The 16,271-nt window shown below is 53.3% G+C and overlaps 6 protein-coding genes across 6 annotated transcripts; 2 read left to right on the forward strand and 4 right to left on the reverse strand.

Moving 5' to 3' along the window:
- Positions 1-1,180: 1,180 nt before the first annotated feature.
- On the reverse strand, positions 1,181-3,230 carry J7T55_003474 (cleft lip and palate transmembrane protein 1; the record flags this gene model as incomplete). Its single annotated transcript, XM_053143502.1, has 2 exons — positions 1,181-3,100; positions 3,171-3,230. 2 exons carry the CDS (start codon positions 3,228-3,230, stop codon positions 1,181-1,183), a joined length of 1,980 nt encoding a protein of 659 aa, XP_052993724.1.
- Positions 3,231-4,464: 1,234 nt separating this feature from the next.
- On the forward strand, positions 4,465-5,297 carry J7T55_003475 (lysine decarboxylase family protein; the record flags this gene model as incomplete). Its single annotated transcript, XM_053143503.1, has 2 exons — positions 4,465-4,660; positions 4,738-5,297. 2 exons carry the CDS (start codon positions 4,465-4,467, stop codon positions 5,295-5,297), a joined length of 756 nt encoding a protein of 251 aa, XP_052993725.1.
- Positions 5,298-6,042: 745 nt separating this feature from the next.
- J7T55_003476 (proteasome subunit alpha type-1) lies at positions 6,043-7,021 on the reverse strand (the record flags this gene model as incomplete). The annotated part of the gene is made up of 3 exons (XM_053143504.1): positions 6,043-6,714; positions 6,800-6,911; positions 6,984-7,021. 3 exons carry the CDS (start codon positions 7,019-7,021, stop codon positions 6,043-6,045), a joined length of 822 nt encoding a protein of 273 aa, XP_052993726.1.
- Positions 7,022-7,615: 594 nt separating this feature from the next.
- J7T55_003477 (vacuolar protein sorting 55) lies at positions 7,616-8,088 on the forward strand (the record flags this gene model as incomplete). The annotated part of the gene is made up of 2 exons (XM_053143505.1): positions 7,616-7,871; positions 7,955-8,088. The coding sequence occupies 2 exons, from the start codon at positions 7,616-7,618 to the stop codon at positions 8,086-8,088; spliced, it is 390 nt and encodes a 129-aa protein (XP_052993727.1).
- A 481-nt stretch (positions 8,089-8,569) lies between these two features.
- On the reverse strand, positions 8,570-11,128 carry J7T55_003478 (aminodeoxychorismate synthase; the record flags this gene model as incomplete). Its single annotated transcript, XM_053143506.1, has 1 exon — positions 8,570-11,128. One exon carries the CDS (start codon positions 11,126-11,128, stop codon positions 8,570-8,572), a length of 2,559 nt encoding a protein of 852 aa, XP_052993728.1.
- Positions 11,129-12,796: 1,668 nt separating this feature from the next.
- J7T55_003479 (six-bladed beta-propellerlike protein) lies at positions 12,797-15,101 on the reverse strand (the record flags this gene model as incomplete). Its single annotated transcript, XM_053143507.1, has 3 exons — positions 12,797-14,446; positions 14,580-14,760; positions 14,902-15,101. 3 exons carry the CDS (start codon positions 15,099-15,101, stop codon positions 12,797-12,799), a joined length of 2,031 nt encoding a protein of 676 aa, XP_052993729.1.
- Between the last annotated feature and the right edge of the window lie 1,170 nt (positions 15,102-16,271).

The raw sequence follows: 16,271 nt of genomic DNA on the forward strand, positions 1-16,271 counted from the left end.
TGGCTTCAGATGGACAAAATTGCATAAAACAATTCCCAATTGATATGGTGAGAGTTAGTGCAGAGAAAGTTCCCGGGTGGGAGACCCTTTTCGCCCTCCGTTGGTCTCTTAGGTAGACGGCAAGTGACAGCTGGTCCCTATGGACCAAATTTACAGGTATTAGTTTGTAATTACGAGTAATGTCGACTTCTTCTGGAAAGCTTAGCACACCAGCTTCAAAAAGGCTATTTCGAAGGTTGTTGGAAACTGCATAGCAGGGTGGATTTATGTTTATTTCTTTGAGATGCGTCGGGCAATTTCGATACGGGGACTAGGCCCCAATAGCCAGCCGTTGCTCCATCCTGTCTGCTCTTGGCGATATATCAAGTCTGACTCGATGTACTCAAAGGACACAACACGTACATGTGTTCCCTCATCGGCACCATTCATGAAGACTTATGGCCCTTCAACCCATCCAGCCTAACATCAAGTGTCCTCTAGTTCCGAGAGCCGCACTCAGATTATACGGACGAATGTACTTGGAGTATACTACAGGGCAAATAGTGGGTAGCCAGGGGGGACGTGCTGTATAAGAAACTCCCGCGGCCCCGCGGAAACATTAACTCGGGTCTTCCATGTTAATGTGAGGAAGTGGAGCTGTGTCTCTTGTTTGGGACCCATTCTTGAGGCTCAGTCATGTCGTGCCGCTTCCCGAGACGACGCGGTGAGGGACGCGGGTCCAGACGAGATTTCATTATGACGACCACGAGGGCTACGAAGGCTATGACGGCACCTAGTCACATATAAATGAGGGCCTTTGTGAAATAAGGTGTTGAATAATAGTATAGATGCTGGGATCCCGAATTTCCGGAAGTGGCCTGACTAAAAATGCGGTGACCCGTGCCTTTCCTTCCGATGGATGATCTCTTTGGGAACTGCCTCTTTTGGGAAACTTCTTTGGGATGCCCGATTGTGTCTGTTATGATCCGGCAGGTAGAAGATCCATCTCTACGTGTACACCATTTCAATGGTTCTTTTCGGGACTGTTGAGCACAAGCATACGTGTTTGTGATCCTGGCGAGCTGAACCATACAGACAGACTAGTTTATTGCCAACAGCCGCCTCCCCGAGCCGCCTCAACTAGGCTATTGGAACAATATATCTGCCGGTAAATACCCAGGTCTTCCTTTGTGGAACCTATCTACTTCCTCTTCGTAGCACTGGCCGTGCTACCCGAGGCACCGGTGGCCTTGACGGTGGCCGCAGTATCATCCTTGGCCGGGGCAGGAAGCTCCTTGCTGTCCTTCTTGTCCTCTCCGGCGTCCTCGTCGTCTCCACCTTGGCCAAACTCGTTCACTCGAGTGTAGTCCACTGTGTACGCCCAGGTCTGGTACAGGTAGACAAAGAAGATGATGTCGTCCCGGAAGGTCGCAAGACGATGCAGCAACGGCATCTTGATGGTGAAGGCGAACAAGTCGTCAATGAATGTGTTCAAAAACTTGTACATCATTGCCTTGCCCGGCATGTGAGCAACGCTCTTCAACCGGTAGTTGATGTAGAGAGCGGGGACCATCATCAAGAAGCCGTAGGCGTAGACGGAGCCCACGAGGGTTGCAATGATGAACGAGTACCACGACTTGTGCTCGTCGTATACGAGGGAGTAGATAGCGTATGCGACAAGCAGCGGAGCGCCGACCCAGTACAGATATTTGAATGCGATCTCGTCGTACTCTTTCGTCTTCTCCTCGGTTTCGCTGAGCTTGTGCTTATCCTCGAAGACTATCTTTTTCGGCAACCACGAGCCCGGTTCTGCATCGCGCACCCTGACGTTAACCACGGTCGTGATCTTCCACAGCTCGATGATAATACCGACACCCTGGGAGCCGAGAATCATCCAGCTTGTGTTCTGCGAGTTGTCCACGAGGTAGAGGAAGATGACGGTCTGCATGAAGACATTGGCCAGGATCGACCGCACAGAAATGCCAACATTGTCCTTCTTCTTGCGATAGTGCGCAATGTCGGAACCAAAAGCCAGGGTCTCGAGGATCAGATGCGCAATACTGACTACGATGGTGATACCGAGTAGAATAGGGTTTGTGTCGAGGAAGATCTCTTTGATCATCTCGATCTCGCTGCCGTCACCGCCACCGGCAACAGGGTTGCCAAAGGCAGCTTGACGCGCGGACTCCCTGCCGCCGAGTTCGATAGATGACATCACCTGGAATTTCCAATTGGCCAGGTTGTTCAGCTCGATGTGGACGGGCAAAGTCTTGACAGTCTCATTGACCAGGCTGTGTTGGCTCTTGAGTTGCCAAAAGCCGTTGGCGAACAGGATAGGGTAGTACCATGAATTCTGTCCGGATCCATCTCGGGCACCGGTAGGTTCGAGCTGAAGAAACTGCCGGACAGCACCGCTGGAGGTTGGATACATGATTGTGCCAACTCCCGGGACAAAGGACAGCGAGGTGTTGGGGTGATAATAATTTCCGACGATGATGGGTCCAATATCCTCTTCCTCGGCTTCCTCGGCTTCAGTGATGTTTTTGGTTTCCAGCAGACTGCGTGTCTTCTTGACCTTCTTCTTGGGGATGTACTGGGTAAAAGGGTAGACGAAGTAGTAGGCCTTGGCTGGATCATAGCCTGGCTGTGTCGGATCAAGGCGGGAGTCTCCGTGCAGACCAACATAGAAGTGTCCCCAGAGTGTTCCGTTGTTCTGAACAGCCTTGGGAACTGTGATCGTAGTGTCCACAGAACGCTTCTCGCTCCAATTGCCAATCTTGAAGTCTTCCTCCTTAAACACAATCATATCCTCCGGTGTGTCCTTGAGCGGAGTCGGCTTGACAGAGGACGAGAGTGTAATAATGATATCGATAACGCTGTCGTCGGGCCAAAGCGGTGCGAGCTTCTGTGGAATTGGATTCCAGGTAGCGCCTTCATCCAAGGTCTTGGGCCGTAGAGCGTAAGGGGGAACGTCGGCGGTGTTCGCAGGGACCTGGACCGTTTGACCCGAGGCATCGGTGACAGTCTTGCTTTGCGGAGCAGCTGGCACGAACTGCTTCATGAGGAATTGCATTCCCATGTACATGGCAAGACCCCACCCGATTCTCGACATGAGAGAGGACTGGAAACACTACAAGTCAGTCTTGATCCTGGCCGACCAGACGGGAGGAAGCTCGAGATGGACTACTTACGCCGCCTTCCTCTTGCCGCGCAGCAGGCGCAGGGCCTGCTGCTGCGTTTCCTTCAGGCATATCTGAAGATTGACCTGTCCTGAGATGGGAGACTGATTCCGCGACCGTCAGAGACAAAAGTCAATGAGAGGGAGAAGGTGGTGGGGGTGGGTTGAGAGGATGGCTCTGATCGACCCGAGGTGCGTTGCAAGGAAATATACCAGCAGTCGCACAAGCCACGTACAGAGCGGGCGTACTGTACCGTACTGTACGATACTCCGTGCTGGGGAGGACCCTAGCACGCCTAGCCAGAAGACCAGGGTGCCACGGGATGCCACACTCGGCCCAAAATGGCGGCATTGCCTGCCGAAGGGCACATGGCGAATCATCAGCACGCCAACGGGCACGCATTTCTGGCATACTTCACAGCATGCAGGGGAAAGTGATGAACTATTCAACCTCATCCTCTGTGATCCAATCCATCAGGCACCTACCGCTACGCATCCGCGACACGGGAGCGGACAGAGCCATTTGGAGACGATTTATCTGTTCGACCAGCTCCTTGGCCTTCGCCTACGCAAACCTTCGCCTAGCAGCGGTTGGTTTGTTCGTCTGTCAAGGTTGTCTGACGCTTGACCGGACTTTCACTGCCCCCATCATCACATCAGCCGAGACGCTCTCTGCTGCGGATCCAAGGTCTCGACAACAGCTGCTGTTACAATGCCATTACCATTACCATTGCCACCCGATTCGAGTGCACTGGCAGGTGGCAGGTGAATATCTACCGAGTGCCACGAGCATCCATGTCATGTCCAAGTCACAAGATGGCTCCCACGGCGCCGTTCGTCCCACTGATTCGAGCGCGAGGCCAATTGGGAGCATTCACGTACCCTTCTTCTTGACTGCATCCCTTCACCCTGGTTGCTTTTTCTTTCGCGTATAAGACCGAGCGGCGCTTATACTCACGCAGTGATAGAGGAAATATATATATATATATACACATATATCCTCAACTCTCTTTTCTTTCACCTGTTGGGACTCATCAAAATTTACCTAACCGAAATCGGTCGTATCGTGACTTTCTTCCCAACCTTGCCTGCCCGTGCTAGTCCCTAGGCCGTCTTCGTCATACCTCTCTTATCACTCTTCCGTGTCTCTCGTCACCCTCGACGCTCGAGACGCTCCTAATTACTATTAGTTTACTCATTCGACCTGACCAGAGATTTCAAGACCCTGCAGCTCGTCAGAAATCTGCCCTGCCCTCCTTACCATAGCTTCTCGCAACCAGCAAGCGTTGGCCCCAACAAGCAACAAGATGGCCAGCACTGAGAACGGCGCATCTGCGCCAGCACCACAGGCCTCAACCACCCCCAGTCTATCCAATGGACCTACTGAGCAGCGACAGACCAAGATCTGCGTCTACTGCGGTGCCTCGCCAGGTAACAAGCCTGAACACATGGAGTCTGCTCGCCAATTAGCAAGGGTCATGGCGGCACATAACATCGGCTTAGGTGAGTCACTTCACTCGCACCCTTCCTCAGGTTCTCGCCCACGCAGCGAGCACGGTACTGATGATCCCACCAACTAGTCTATGGCGGTGGCACAGTCGGCCTCATGGGCGAAATAGCGCGAACCCTCGTTTCCTTGACCGGCCCGGATTCCGTGCACGGTATCATTCCAGAGCCTCTCGTCAAGTTCGAGCGCGACCCGACATACACCTCCTTCGCGACCAACGGCAGCAGCACGGGCGCGAAGCTCGCGATCCCGGAGGAGACGGTGTTCGGCCGCACAACCATAGTCCCGGACATGCACACGCGCAAGCGCCTGATGGCGCAGGAGGTGGCCGCCGGCGGTCCCGGGTCCGGATTTATCGCACTGCCGGGGGGTTATGGCACATTGGAGGAGCTATTGGAAGCAGCGACCTGGAACCAGCTCGGTATTCAGTCGCTTGGGATCTGCCTCCTGAACGTCAATGGCTTCTACGACGGGCTGCTCGGCTGGGTCGAGAAGAGCGTCGAGGAGGGCTTCATCAGGCCCGGGAACGCTTCGATCATGGTCTCGGCGAACACGCCCGAGGATGCCATCCAGGCGTTGAGGGAGTACAAGGTTTCTGAGTCGCAGTTCAAGCTGCAATGGGGCAACGAGTAGGCGCGCGAATGAATTGACCGGTTGCTTTACGGCGTTGGCAGATACCATTGTGGAAGCTGAACGGCGTTCCACCGGCCATTGTAAGGATTGTTAGGACATCGCAGCTTATATATAGACTGATACAATATACACTTCACTCCGCTATTTTGCATTCTTTCGAGGTGCGGTGTCGGACAGGGCGGCAGAACCTTGGCACATTTTGCGGGAGTCCTAAGATAGACCAGGAATTTGAGAGCAGTTAGAACGGTACTAGGAAGTTATTCTAGACAAACCTGCCTAGATGCCATCTCGGAGATTATCATTTAGATGTAGAGGTTATTTAGATAGGTGATATCCCACAGGAGGTTACCATTGGAGGTCTGCCAATAAATCATCTCGTAGAACATCCCGTAGGAGTTCTTTAGGAGCTTCTCCCGCAGGAAAGCGAGTCTACGGGTCCAACTAAGGCTGTACTTTTGGGATCTCTGCGAGCTGTGTTGTGACGTGACTGTAGTATCATTCGAATCGCATGGGAAATGCTGGGAAGAGTCTATAGTTCAGATTCAGAGCAACGTCCAGGTATTCTGCGAAACCTGTCGATATTGCCCCCCTCCTTTAGGTTCTTTTTGGTGCCATTCGTACATCGTCTAAGCTAGATGACCACACCTATCTGTGGCGCGTGATCATTATAATCGTCTCACTCATCCGCACTCTTTCGAGTGCCATGCGTGTTTTCTCAGCCAGGCCCATGCTCGGGAATAGACGCCTAGCTGTCGACATCCATGCCCTCAGCAGCCGGTGCACTGCCCTCTCCCTCACCATCTCCATCTCCACCAGCCTCCTTGTCATCAGCCACGGCATCGATCCATGCCTTGACGTCTTGGCCGTCGTAGACCTTGAAAGGCTCGACCTTCTTGATACCGTCCTCGGTCCTCTTAACTCCAACAACGCCCACACTCGTGTTCTCGACCGTCAACTCCCGATCCTGCACCAGACTCTCCTTCAGGGCCTTCAGGCCGTGCGAGATCAGCTGCTCGCTATCGCACTTCTCAAACTCGTCGATGTGTCGCTCCAGGTATGTTCGCGCCATCTGGGATCTCGCGCCGATCGCAAAGGCCACCATCTCTTCCGTCATGCCGCTGGGCTGGAATTCGAACAGGTGGGGTCCCTTGTCATCGACGCCCGCCACCAGGAGGCCCACACCGTAGGGGCGCTTGCCGTAGTGTTGCGTGTTGATCTGGGCCTTCTCGCCAATCATCTCCACCAGTGAGCGCAGGGGCATGTCGCGGCCGTAGGTCAGTCGGTGGCCGAGGCATTGCTGCTTCATGAAGTTGGAGAGCACGCGCGCGTCCGAGGTCAAGCCGGCGATGGCAATACCGACGTGGGAGTCGATGGGAAAGAGTTTCTTTTGGTATGAGGAAAGTTCTTCGGCATTTCGCTGCAATTAGGTGTTAGAATCAGCTCACGGCTGTCATCATGAGGGTCGGAGGTGTGCATCGATGAAGCCGTGGTGGGGATCGTACCTTGATGGCCACGAGGACTGCATGTGTCTTGCTTGCTATTCCTACGACGACAGAACCTTGCTTGACTGCCTCTGCGGCGTATTCAACCTGGAAAATACGGCCTTGTGGCGAGCTGGAGTGTTGAGTTCGAGTTAGCTAAGCCCAGGCCAGACAGTCGCGACAGCACCCGGGGCGGGACGCCTACAATGTGACCGAGTCGTTGTCGTAGTTGTTTCTGAACATTTTGCCGACTCAATTGTGGAATGGCAGAATACGGAATCCTTGCTGGCTGACTGGGAGAGGAGAGTCGATCGCGCGAAGTCGACGGTCGGGTGAGGTTGGGGTTGATGTGTGGTCGCGATGGCGATGGTTGCAGGTGAGGTCAAGCTCCAAGGCTGAGAGGGATGATGCAGCAGCAACAGGCAGCTCAGAGCTTCGTACCTACCTTCGCACTGCTGTACCTAGGAAGCGACCCTAGTGCCACTGTTATCGCTTATCGGGCTGAGTTGGCCAGGGTTTGGCAGGTCTGGGGTACGTCTCAAACGCCGCGCGGCTGGCAAGCCTGACCTGGGCAGCAGCTGTGCCGTAGTAGGGAAGGAGCTCTTACGACATCACAGCCGGACCCCACGCACTGCGCACTTCGACCTCACGACGACAACCTCAACGAACACGCAAGCCTCCGAAGCGACTCGACCCCGGCATCATCTAGCATCGTATCTCTCCATAACGAGCTTCCTACAACCTGCCGCTTGAACACCCTCCCAGCCTCACGGCCCCGGCTCGGCCTCCCACTCTACCAGTGACACACGCCCATCTACCCCAACACAGACGAACAAGATGCCCGCCGCCGGCCTGAAAACGATCATCGCCCTCTCCTTCGTCCTCGCTGTGGGATTTCTCCTGGTCATCCTCTCATGCGCACTATGGAAGGTCTACTACCCGCTGCTGGTCGTCGCCACGTACGTGATTGCGCCGCTGCCCAACTGGATCTGTGGCCGGTGCGCCAACCCCGATGACTTCGTCGAGAGCTCGGGGGCCGGTGTTATGGATCTCGGACGTTTCTGCACAGGGTTCTTGGTCGTCATGGGAATAGGTAAGCTTCCACTGAGTCCGGTTGGAGGTGGGAGAGAGAGAGGGAGAGACAAGCCCAGCCTCCGCTGACCTGACGTGTGACAGCACTGCCAATCGTCCTCGCACATTCGCATCTCATCTCCATCGGCGCTATGGTCATGTCAGTTGCAGGTGGTCTGCTGATCTACGGGACAATCATCTCTTTCGGCATGTTCTTCCAGGAGGAGTCGGAATTCTAGGCGGAGCCAGAGTCCTAATGCGGAGGTTGGAGAGTGTTGCATGAGCACAGCGGAGCCCGCGGCTTGGGCATGAGAGATAGAATGGGATCTACGGCCTCATACAAAACTCAATGATGCTTGCGCTTGCGCTTGCGTTGGACTGTATCTGTACGAATCAATCATTGGTGGGTTTCCTAAAGCGACGTCTTTGTTTTCGGTCTTGGGTTCGGGTACGGGTGCTCTGGGTGGTTTATGGATTTAGGTACCAACGTGAAATGATTTCCGTTTCTAAATCTAGAGTTGAGTCTCCGGTGGCCCAGATCGTCCGTTGAATCTATGAATCTGTGCCTTCTGTTGAACCGATTCGATACGTTGAGTATGATGCCTCCTTCTAGGTGTTCCTAATGCAAATAACGCCTGGCCTGCTGACGCCTAACAAGAAACCTCATGCCTATTTCCCCGGAGCGCCGTGACCATGGCCACGCAAGATCACCCTTGCATATCAAGATGTCTCGCCAAAGATGCTCAACGGCCTCGCAAGCTTCACGAACATCTCGTCCCTTTCGCCCTCAGGAGTGCTCAGGATAGTCACGGCGCCTCCAGCGCCGATATGCCAGGTCTCCTTCTCTTCATCATCCTCCCCGCCCCTTTGGCGCTCATCGTCCCATCTGAACATACTTCTGATGGTGACGCTCCAATCTCCTCTGCCTGAGACGCACATGTAACCTACCACGCCAGAGTATAAGCTCCTCTCTTTGTGTCCCTCGATTTGCTGCAGAATCTCACAGCTTCTCTTCTTCGGTGCGCCTGTCATGCTCCCCGGAGGAAGACTCGCTGAGAGCACGTCAAGTCCCGAGTATCTCGAGTGAGGTTTCCATTTGTCCGGCTGTGGAAGCTGTCCCTCAACCACGGTGATCATCTGATAGACTGTTTGATATTCCTCCACTTTCAGCAGTTCTGGCACCCACACCTGGCCTGCGCCACAGACTCCGTGCATGTCGTGTCTGACCAAGTCCACAATCATCAAATTCTCGGCTTCTTCCTTGGGGATATGCAGAATTGCTTCCGCCTCCTCGAGGGTTGTTGCGCATCCCTCGGCAGGCTCTGATGATTTCTTGATGGTGCCTTTCATAGGTTTCATGGAGCACAGGCCTGAGCGGTCATACTGCAAGAAGCGCTCCGGTGACGAGCTGACGAGCGTCGCGCCCCCGAGGCGGATGTATGAGGCGAACGGTGCCGGGTTCCGCTTTCTCAATATGCGGTAGAGATCCCAGGATGTGTCCGACTGCGGAATCGTCTTCCGAGCACTTGAGCCCGGCAATCGAGAAGGCGCCACGGAGTGTTCTGTGTTGCAGCCCTCCTTCTGGGTCCTTATGCTCTTCGTGATGTGTGTCTGATCGGTCAGACAGAGCTCATAGGACTCACCTGCCGCAATGTACTCCTGGCACATGCGCACCTTTGCCTCGTACTTGGCCTGTTCCGGTTTGCGTATCTGCGTCCCCAGCGCATGCGACGGCGTCAATCCTTTGTTCGGTTCCGTACACGATCCATGTCGCCACAATTCGGAGTCCTGTAGCTTCGCTGCCACCGAAGCAATCCATCGTGTGTCACCTTCTAAATCCTGAATGTGTAAAATGCCAATTTCGTGGTCCACAACGATGGACTTTGTGGCCCAAACCAGGCACACATCCGGCCTCCGATGTTCCCGTTCTTTACCCAGCGCGATCCCAATATCACTAAGGCCTTGTTCGTAAGTCACATAGCCAACGAATCCACCCAGGAATGGAACGTCTCCCTCTTGTGGAACGCTGCCCCCATGTGTTTCTAGAGACGAGCGCTTGTACCCGTGAAACTCGGCCAAAAGGTGCCACACGTTTTCCCCCGGCTGAAGCGAGACCTTGTGCGAGGGCTGTCCCGGAGAAATGATGCTTATGAAACTATCTCCGGTGTGACTCTCGATGCGCACACACTCATCAATTTCGAGAGCGATGATGCTGAATCTTCCGCGGACGTCAACTCCCGTCTTAGACCTGGGCTGGTTGCCGTTTGCAGAGTCAAGTATGACATGGTCGGTGTCTGTAGAACCGAGAACCTCCACGATATCAGGAATCTCGATTCCTGTTGCTGGCGATATACTGATGCTGGTGGATTTGTAGAGAAGCTTTTGATCACTTCCATGGAGCATCGACTCCCAGACGTCCCTTCCCAGCGGTCTGTTCGCATCGACAACGGCGACTCGCTGCAGAAGACTAGGTTTGAAGGCTTTCCTCGCCAAGATGATGTTTTCATCCGGGCTGACGGCGGCAAGTCTGTGTTCACAGTTCCACCGCAAAGCCTGCTTGAACCAGTTGCGGATCACCAGGTTCCCTGCTTCTTCCGTGCAAACGGATTCGGGGTGATATTGCAAGCCCCAGAATGGTTTTCGCTGATGTTTCATGGCCATCAGGACCCTTTCCGTTCCTTGGCCGTCCTCCCTGTCCTCTTCAACCCAGGCTAGAGGAACTATATCGCAGAGACCTGACGGATGATCCCACCTGCGGTCTTGCCAGTCCTCCATGGTGTCCTGTCCCACGTCGGCACAGAGGCTGTGGTACAGTGTCGCCTTGAAGTTGCGCACGCCCACAAAGATGTTTTCGTCCCTTGAGAGCTCAACTGCCGAGCGGTGCTCGATGTTCCTCACCATTCCGTGCAATCCCCTCCTCAGCCTCCTGACTTTACCACCACATGCGAGCACCAGGCTTTGAAATCCCAGGCATACTCCGAGAACTGGAATCAGATCGTCCTCAGGCAGCTCCCAGAGCCAATTCATCAAGCCCACGTCAGCCTCATTTTGGGGCGAACCTGGGCCGGGCCCGCAGACGACGGCTTCATAGTGGTCAAGCTCGCGGCGGAAATCTTCCTTGGAGATAGCGGTGTCGATGGGGAGGACGAAAACTTCGACGTCCAGGAGAGTAGCCAGCAGAGATGTTATGTTGTTGGAGAAGGAGTCATACGCGTCGATGAACAGGATTTTTGGCCGGTTCGAAGATGATGTTCGTGGTGACTCCGCAAGCGACCCCATCTCGGCGTCGACTCAACGCAGGCTGGCCGGATGAGCGAGTGGGCCGATCATGGAATCTTCAATGATAGATTTTGCAGATGGCCCTGGTTCTGAATGCACGGATTCCCAAGGCCTAGCCACAATCGTTGCGAGGATCAATATTCAGTCAACCATGGTAAGCAAAAAGCATTGAGAAGAGTTCTGCCCCAAACTTTGTCCGAGCTGAGGGAGAGCGGGTCAGCCCTACGGAGTCCCGGTAAGCCGCTCGCTGTCAGCGCCGCTGAAGTTAGCGGGTCGGTAGCCGATAACGACGAGGTACACACTGCTAGTCCTCAGCGACGAATGTGAATGACGGAACAAGGCAAGACAAGGATGGAAATTGGCTAGCCTAGCTGTCAACAAAAGTCTTCGAGGGTTTGTTAGTCGGCGGCCTAGCCCGAGTCTTGCCGACACTGCAGAAATGACTCGGCTTCCGTTCTCCGGACATCGACCGCGTCAGAACCCATCTTCGGCCCCTTTTCACGGCGCGAGCAAGCGGCATCTACTCAGGACTCAACGTACCCACCGACGTCTTCGCGCCCAGATTCCACGGCTTCACTACGATACATGCAGTTACGCTTCTACATCCTGTGAATCATATCGACTCATGATGCCCAAATTAAATGTCCAGTGTCGTCACAGAATGTCTGGAGTCACTGCACGCTGGGCTGTCATTACTCTGAACATTGATAATCAAGTACCACACAAAAATCCCGGCTTTAAATACGAAGAATTTCTATCGAATTTTACTTATAATACTGCAACAGAAACAATACCTCGAAGCATTAACAAATTCGACGAGCGACAAATCGATCCTGATAACCTGCAGAATGCCCAGGTTTGTTGATATGTATGTTCAGGACTCCACAACGGGGATCCTCCGTCTGGCTACGCGTAGTGAGGAAGAGGAAGCGCTTCAGCATTTCCCCCAGAACTTCCGTGCGGAAGGAACTTGGATGTTTGACGAGGCAACTGGAGCTTATCGCCAGGCCACGAGAGCTGAGGCACGTGAGGTAAGCCGTGGTGAGCCAAGCGAATGGCGTGAAGAACGCGAGATGCGTCGCCGGAGGCGAAGGAGGCATGCAGAACGAAATAGATTCATGCGAAGAATGGGGTTCTGTGGATGAGAGTAATTTGGATGACGGAGACACCTTGCAATCTGATTGAAAACAGTATTCTTTCACCAGAAAAGAAAAAGTAAAGGGGGGGGGGACTCAACTCATAGCGGTGACCATCTTGTAAAGTTCTTGACTCAAAACATAAGAAAAGAAAGACGCACGTAGGTAGATACCCTATTTGTTGGTGCGCAATACAGTACATATATGTCCACAATTATTTTCAATGCTGCATGACTACTGTGAACTGTTCGAAGTCATTTCAAAGCCAGGCCGGTAAGGCTAAAAGTGATTTCATCATTACGACTACCATTTCGCATCCTGTCAAGAATTATTTAAGGGACAATGGAATAAAACGACCACAGGAGTGCTTGTTATCGACAAATGAATTGAGGCAGTTTATGCAGTTCTATATACGCAAATTTATGTACAGCGACCGAACTGAGTGTCCAGTCAACGAAAACGCTCAAGTAGCCAGCTCCTGAATAGCTTAGTGCGACGTGTATCTGACTTTCTGCGAGAAAAAGGAGAGGGCTCATTCCAAAAACTCATTTGGGACAAACAGCGGCATAGAGTCCTCCCACATCGAATCCGTCAGCATCTCCTTGTTGCTGCCGTCCTTATCCATGATCATAATCTGGCCGTAGGGCTGGAATGTATCGTCGTAAGTCGCACACTCATCCCTGAACCCATACATGCCACTGCTCCACATGATCCGGTTGTCCGCGGTCCACACAGCGTGCGCGTCGTTGGCACCGCTAGTTGTGAGAACCTGGACGTCGGTGCCGTCCGGGTTGACAGTACATATTTCGAACCGGTCCGATTCCCAACGGCCGCCATACTCAGCGGTCCAGTTGGTTTGACGGGTGAAGACGATCTTAGTACCGTCAGGCGACCATCCTGGGGTGTTGTCCCAGCCGTCGGTCAGGTTTCTTACGGATTTGTCCGTGAGGTTCATGACCTTGAGGCCTAGAGGACCATTCTCCCAGTCCCAGGCACGGTAGACAACTTGCGTGCCGTCGGCCGAGTAGCTTGGGAACCCGGCGTTGTGGCTTCCATCAGTAAGCTGCTCGTAGTGGCTGCCGTTGGCCGTGACTCTGTAAAGGTAGCCCGTGTAGATGGCACGTTCGAAAAACCAATAGCCCAGACTGAAGACGATCCACTCCTCATCGGGGCTCCATGTAGGCTGGAAGGAACCGGCTAATCCTTGGTTGATGAATGTGGAGTTCAGCTGGTTTGTGGAGTACGAGTCGAAAGCCAGGAACATATCAGACCCATCGGGCTTGCTGTGCACGACAGACGAGTTCTGACTGCCTGTCTGCTTGGCTGTGTACACAAGGCGGCCAGTCTTCGAAAGCAATGGAAACACGTCCATATGCCGGTACTCCCAGTCATCTTGCCAGCTGTAAAGCTTCTTTTCCAGAGGGCGGATGTCCCAGCCGGTGCGTTCGTAGACGACCTGTGTACCATCGGGAGACCAGTGTGGGTTGCGGACACTGCTCACAAACTGCTGGTGTGTGCTGGTGTATGCAGTATAGTTCAGACCTTCGGTTTCGACACCCTTGACTATGTATCCCAGTGACGAGTTGGTCACCCATTGCGGCGAGAACTTGTTTCCTGCGCCAGACGTGTGCTCGATGCGGTCTGTACCCGTGGCGAAATCGACAGACACAATCTGCGTTGTAGTGCTGTTGATGTCCTCAGGTCGGTGGCAGTTATATGTATTCTCGCGTGTTATTTCATAGAAGGCAACACGGGCCCCGTCGGGGGACCAAGTGGGTGATCCCAATGAATACCCGCTCTTGGTGACGACCTGCCTGAAATCTGAGCCGTTGGGCCTGATGGCGTAGATAGAAAGCTCCTGTGTGTGCTCCCAGCCCGTTCCGTTGTTGTGACCTGTCCAATCCGTGTTTCGATCCGAAGAAAATAAAATCCACTCGCCATCGGGACTCCATGCGGGACGATAGTGGCCGTCTGGGCTCTCCTCGGTCGGTGCACCCACCGTGTCGGCCGTGTTGGTCAAGTTTTTTGCCACGCCAGTTTCTAGGTCCATGACCCAGATGTTACTGACGTATCCATTGGCAGTAGATACGTATGCCAACTGTGTGCCATCCGGAGACAACACCCCGTCATTTTCAAGCGACGGAGTATTTACCAACGGGGTCATCCCAGTTCCATCAATATTCTACTCATCATTTAGAATTAGCCAATCCATCTCCAAAAGTCACGAGTGGGTGCTTGTGTCCAGACACGGAAAAAGCGTCAAATACATCGATGTATGTTCAGGAGATGGTGTTGTAGCTTCGGTGTGAACTCACTATGCGATATATGTCCGCATTACCATCTTCTCGCTCCGATGTGAATGTGACATATTGGCCATCTGGAGAGAAGTGGCCATGATACTCAAAGATAGATTGGTTCGCTGGAAGTAAGGCTCGCTCGTTGCTGCCATCGGAATTGGCCACATAGAGAGTTGATGCGGAGGGGCCGATACGGTTCCTGTGGTTTGATATGAGTATCCGTTGCTAAATGGTCCAAGACTAGACTTTTCAAGCCCTCAGAGTTGTCACGTTTGATTCTCTGAAGAATGATCCAGTGGGTTGGGGGGGTTGCCGAAAAGCGCTGCTCGAGTTGACTTACATAAAAAATACGCCCTTCTTGCCTTCGGCTCTCTTGCCCCGTAAGCTGGTATCAGACACATGAGGATATGAGTTGGACATCGGGTCGATCTTGTCGGACCGAACTTCCAGCTTGTCTGCATATGGGCACGCTGCCATGACCTGGCTGGCGGCCAGCCAGAGCACAGGCAGCGAGCCGGATGGTATCGTTATCCAACGCATTTTGTGCGACTTGCTCTTTGCTTCCTAGGCAAGAGAAGAACATGTGTCAAGTTGTCCAGAGAGATTGACAACCCAGTGGCGATATGGATCAGTCCCTTGAAAGGGCGACGGCAGACTTATATGTTAGCTCGGAAGGGGCATATCTAGTCACGCTGTCTCGTTCGGCCGAGCTCTGCCAGCATCTAGATATCTGCTTCGGAACTAAGGGGGGCAACAAGCTCCACAGACCCTCCAGCGGACACTTCTAAATTGAGCAGGAGATGAGCTGAAAGTAATCAATGTCTGATTGAATCCTTGTCATATCCAACCGGTGGTCGTTTTCAACGGCCACACACTCTTGTAGCATGCGCATGGTCCAGCGTCACACAAGAAGGCAGGGGTTGCGAGAGCCTCAGCCCTTTTCAGTGTAAGTGCTCGCATTGTGCAACCACACTCATTGGTAGATTTGGCTGACGCCAGTCGTAAGAAAGTTATGGTTTATCACCGAAGTTGAACGCGTGCGTCGTGGGCTAGGGGCGAAGTGCTATATTGAAAAGAGGGTCCTCGTGGATATGGGAAACCCTCGCTCGGGTCGGGCGTCCGAGGCTATCACCGAAGGTCAAAGAAACCATCACACTCACCCTTGCAGCCAAGAAAACAGCGTCGTCAGAACCCAGCTTACCATTCAGGCAGTTGCACCGCCCATCAATCAATTGTTTCTTTCTTTTCCCATTCATTGGAGTCGGGGATGTTGCCTACATTTCATGCCTCGGAGCAAAGGCCGGATCTGGTGGAGACGCAACACGCCTTCATTGCAGTTTGGGACCGAGGACCCTTACTTCATTGGCATCTAGGTGTCCACAACCTTCGATACAAATCGAAATCAAGTATCGTCAATGAGACGGAGTACATGGATTCAATTGACTATGGTCCTTCCTCATTAGTTCATCTGCAACTGTATCTTTACAAGCAGACTCCTCACATCAGTGGTATGCCTACGGCTTGCGTCGTAAGATATATCGTAGATAGGCTGTGATAATCCACTGTGTTCCCCACATCCCGTGTTTATTATTTCAAATCCCAAGAACATATTGGCTGTTTCGATGGCCACTCAGCATCACGGAATTACAAACAAGTGAACGCAGCATCCTGAAAGTCCCAGCCCGCGAAAGAAATAGCCCTCCTGAAGTC

This window comes from Diaporthe amygdali (genome assembly GCF_026229845.1).
Source record: "Diaporthe amygdali strain CAA958 chromosome Unknown NODE_14_length_1008325_cov_65_372321, whole genome shotgun sequence".
Taxonomy (NCBI): Eukaryota; Fungi; Ascomycota; class Sordariomycetes; order Diaporthales; family Diaporthaceae; genus Diaporthe; species Diaporthe amygdali.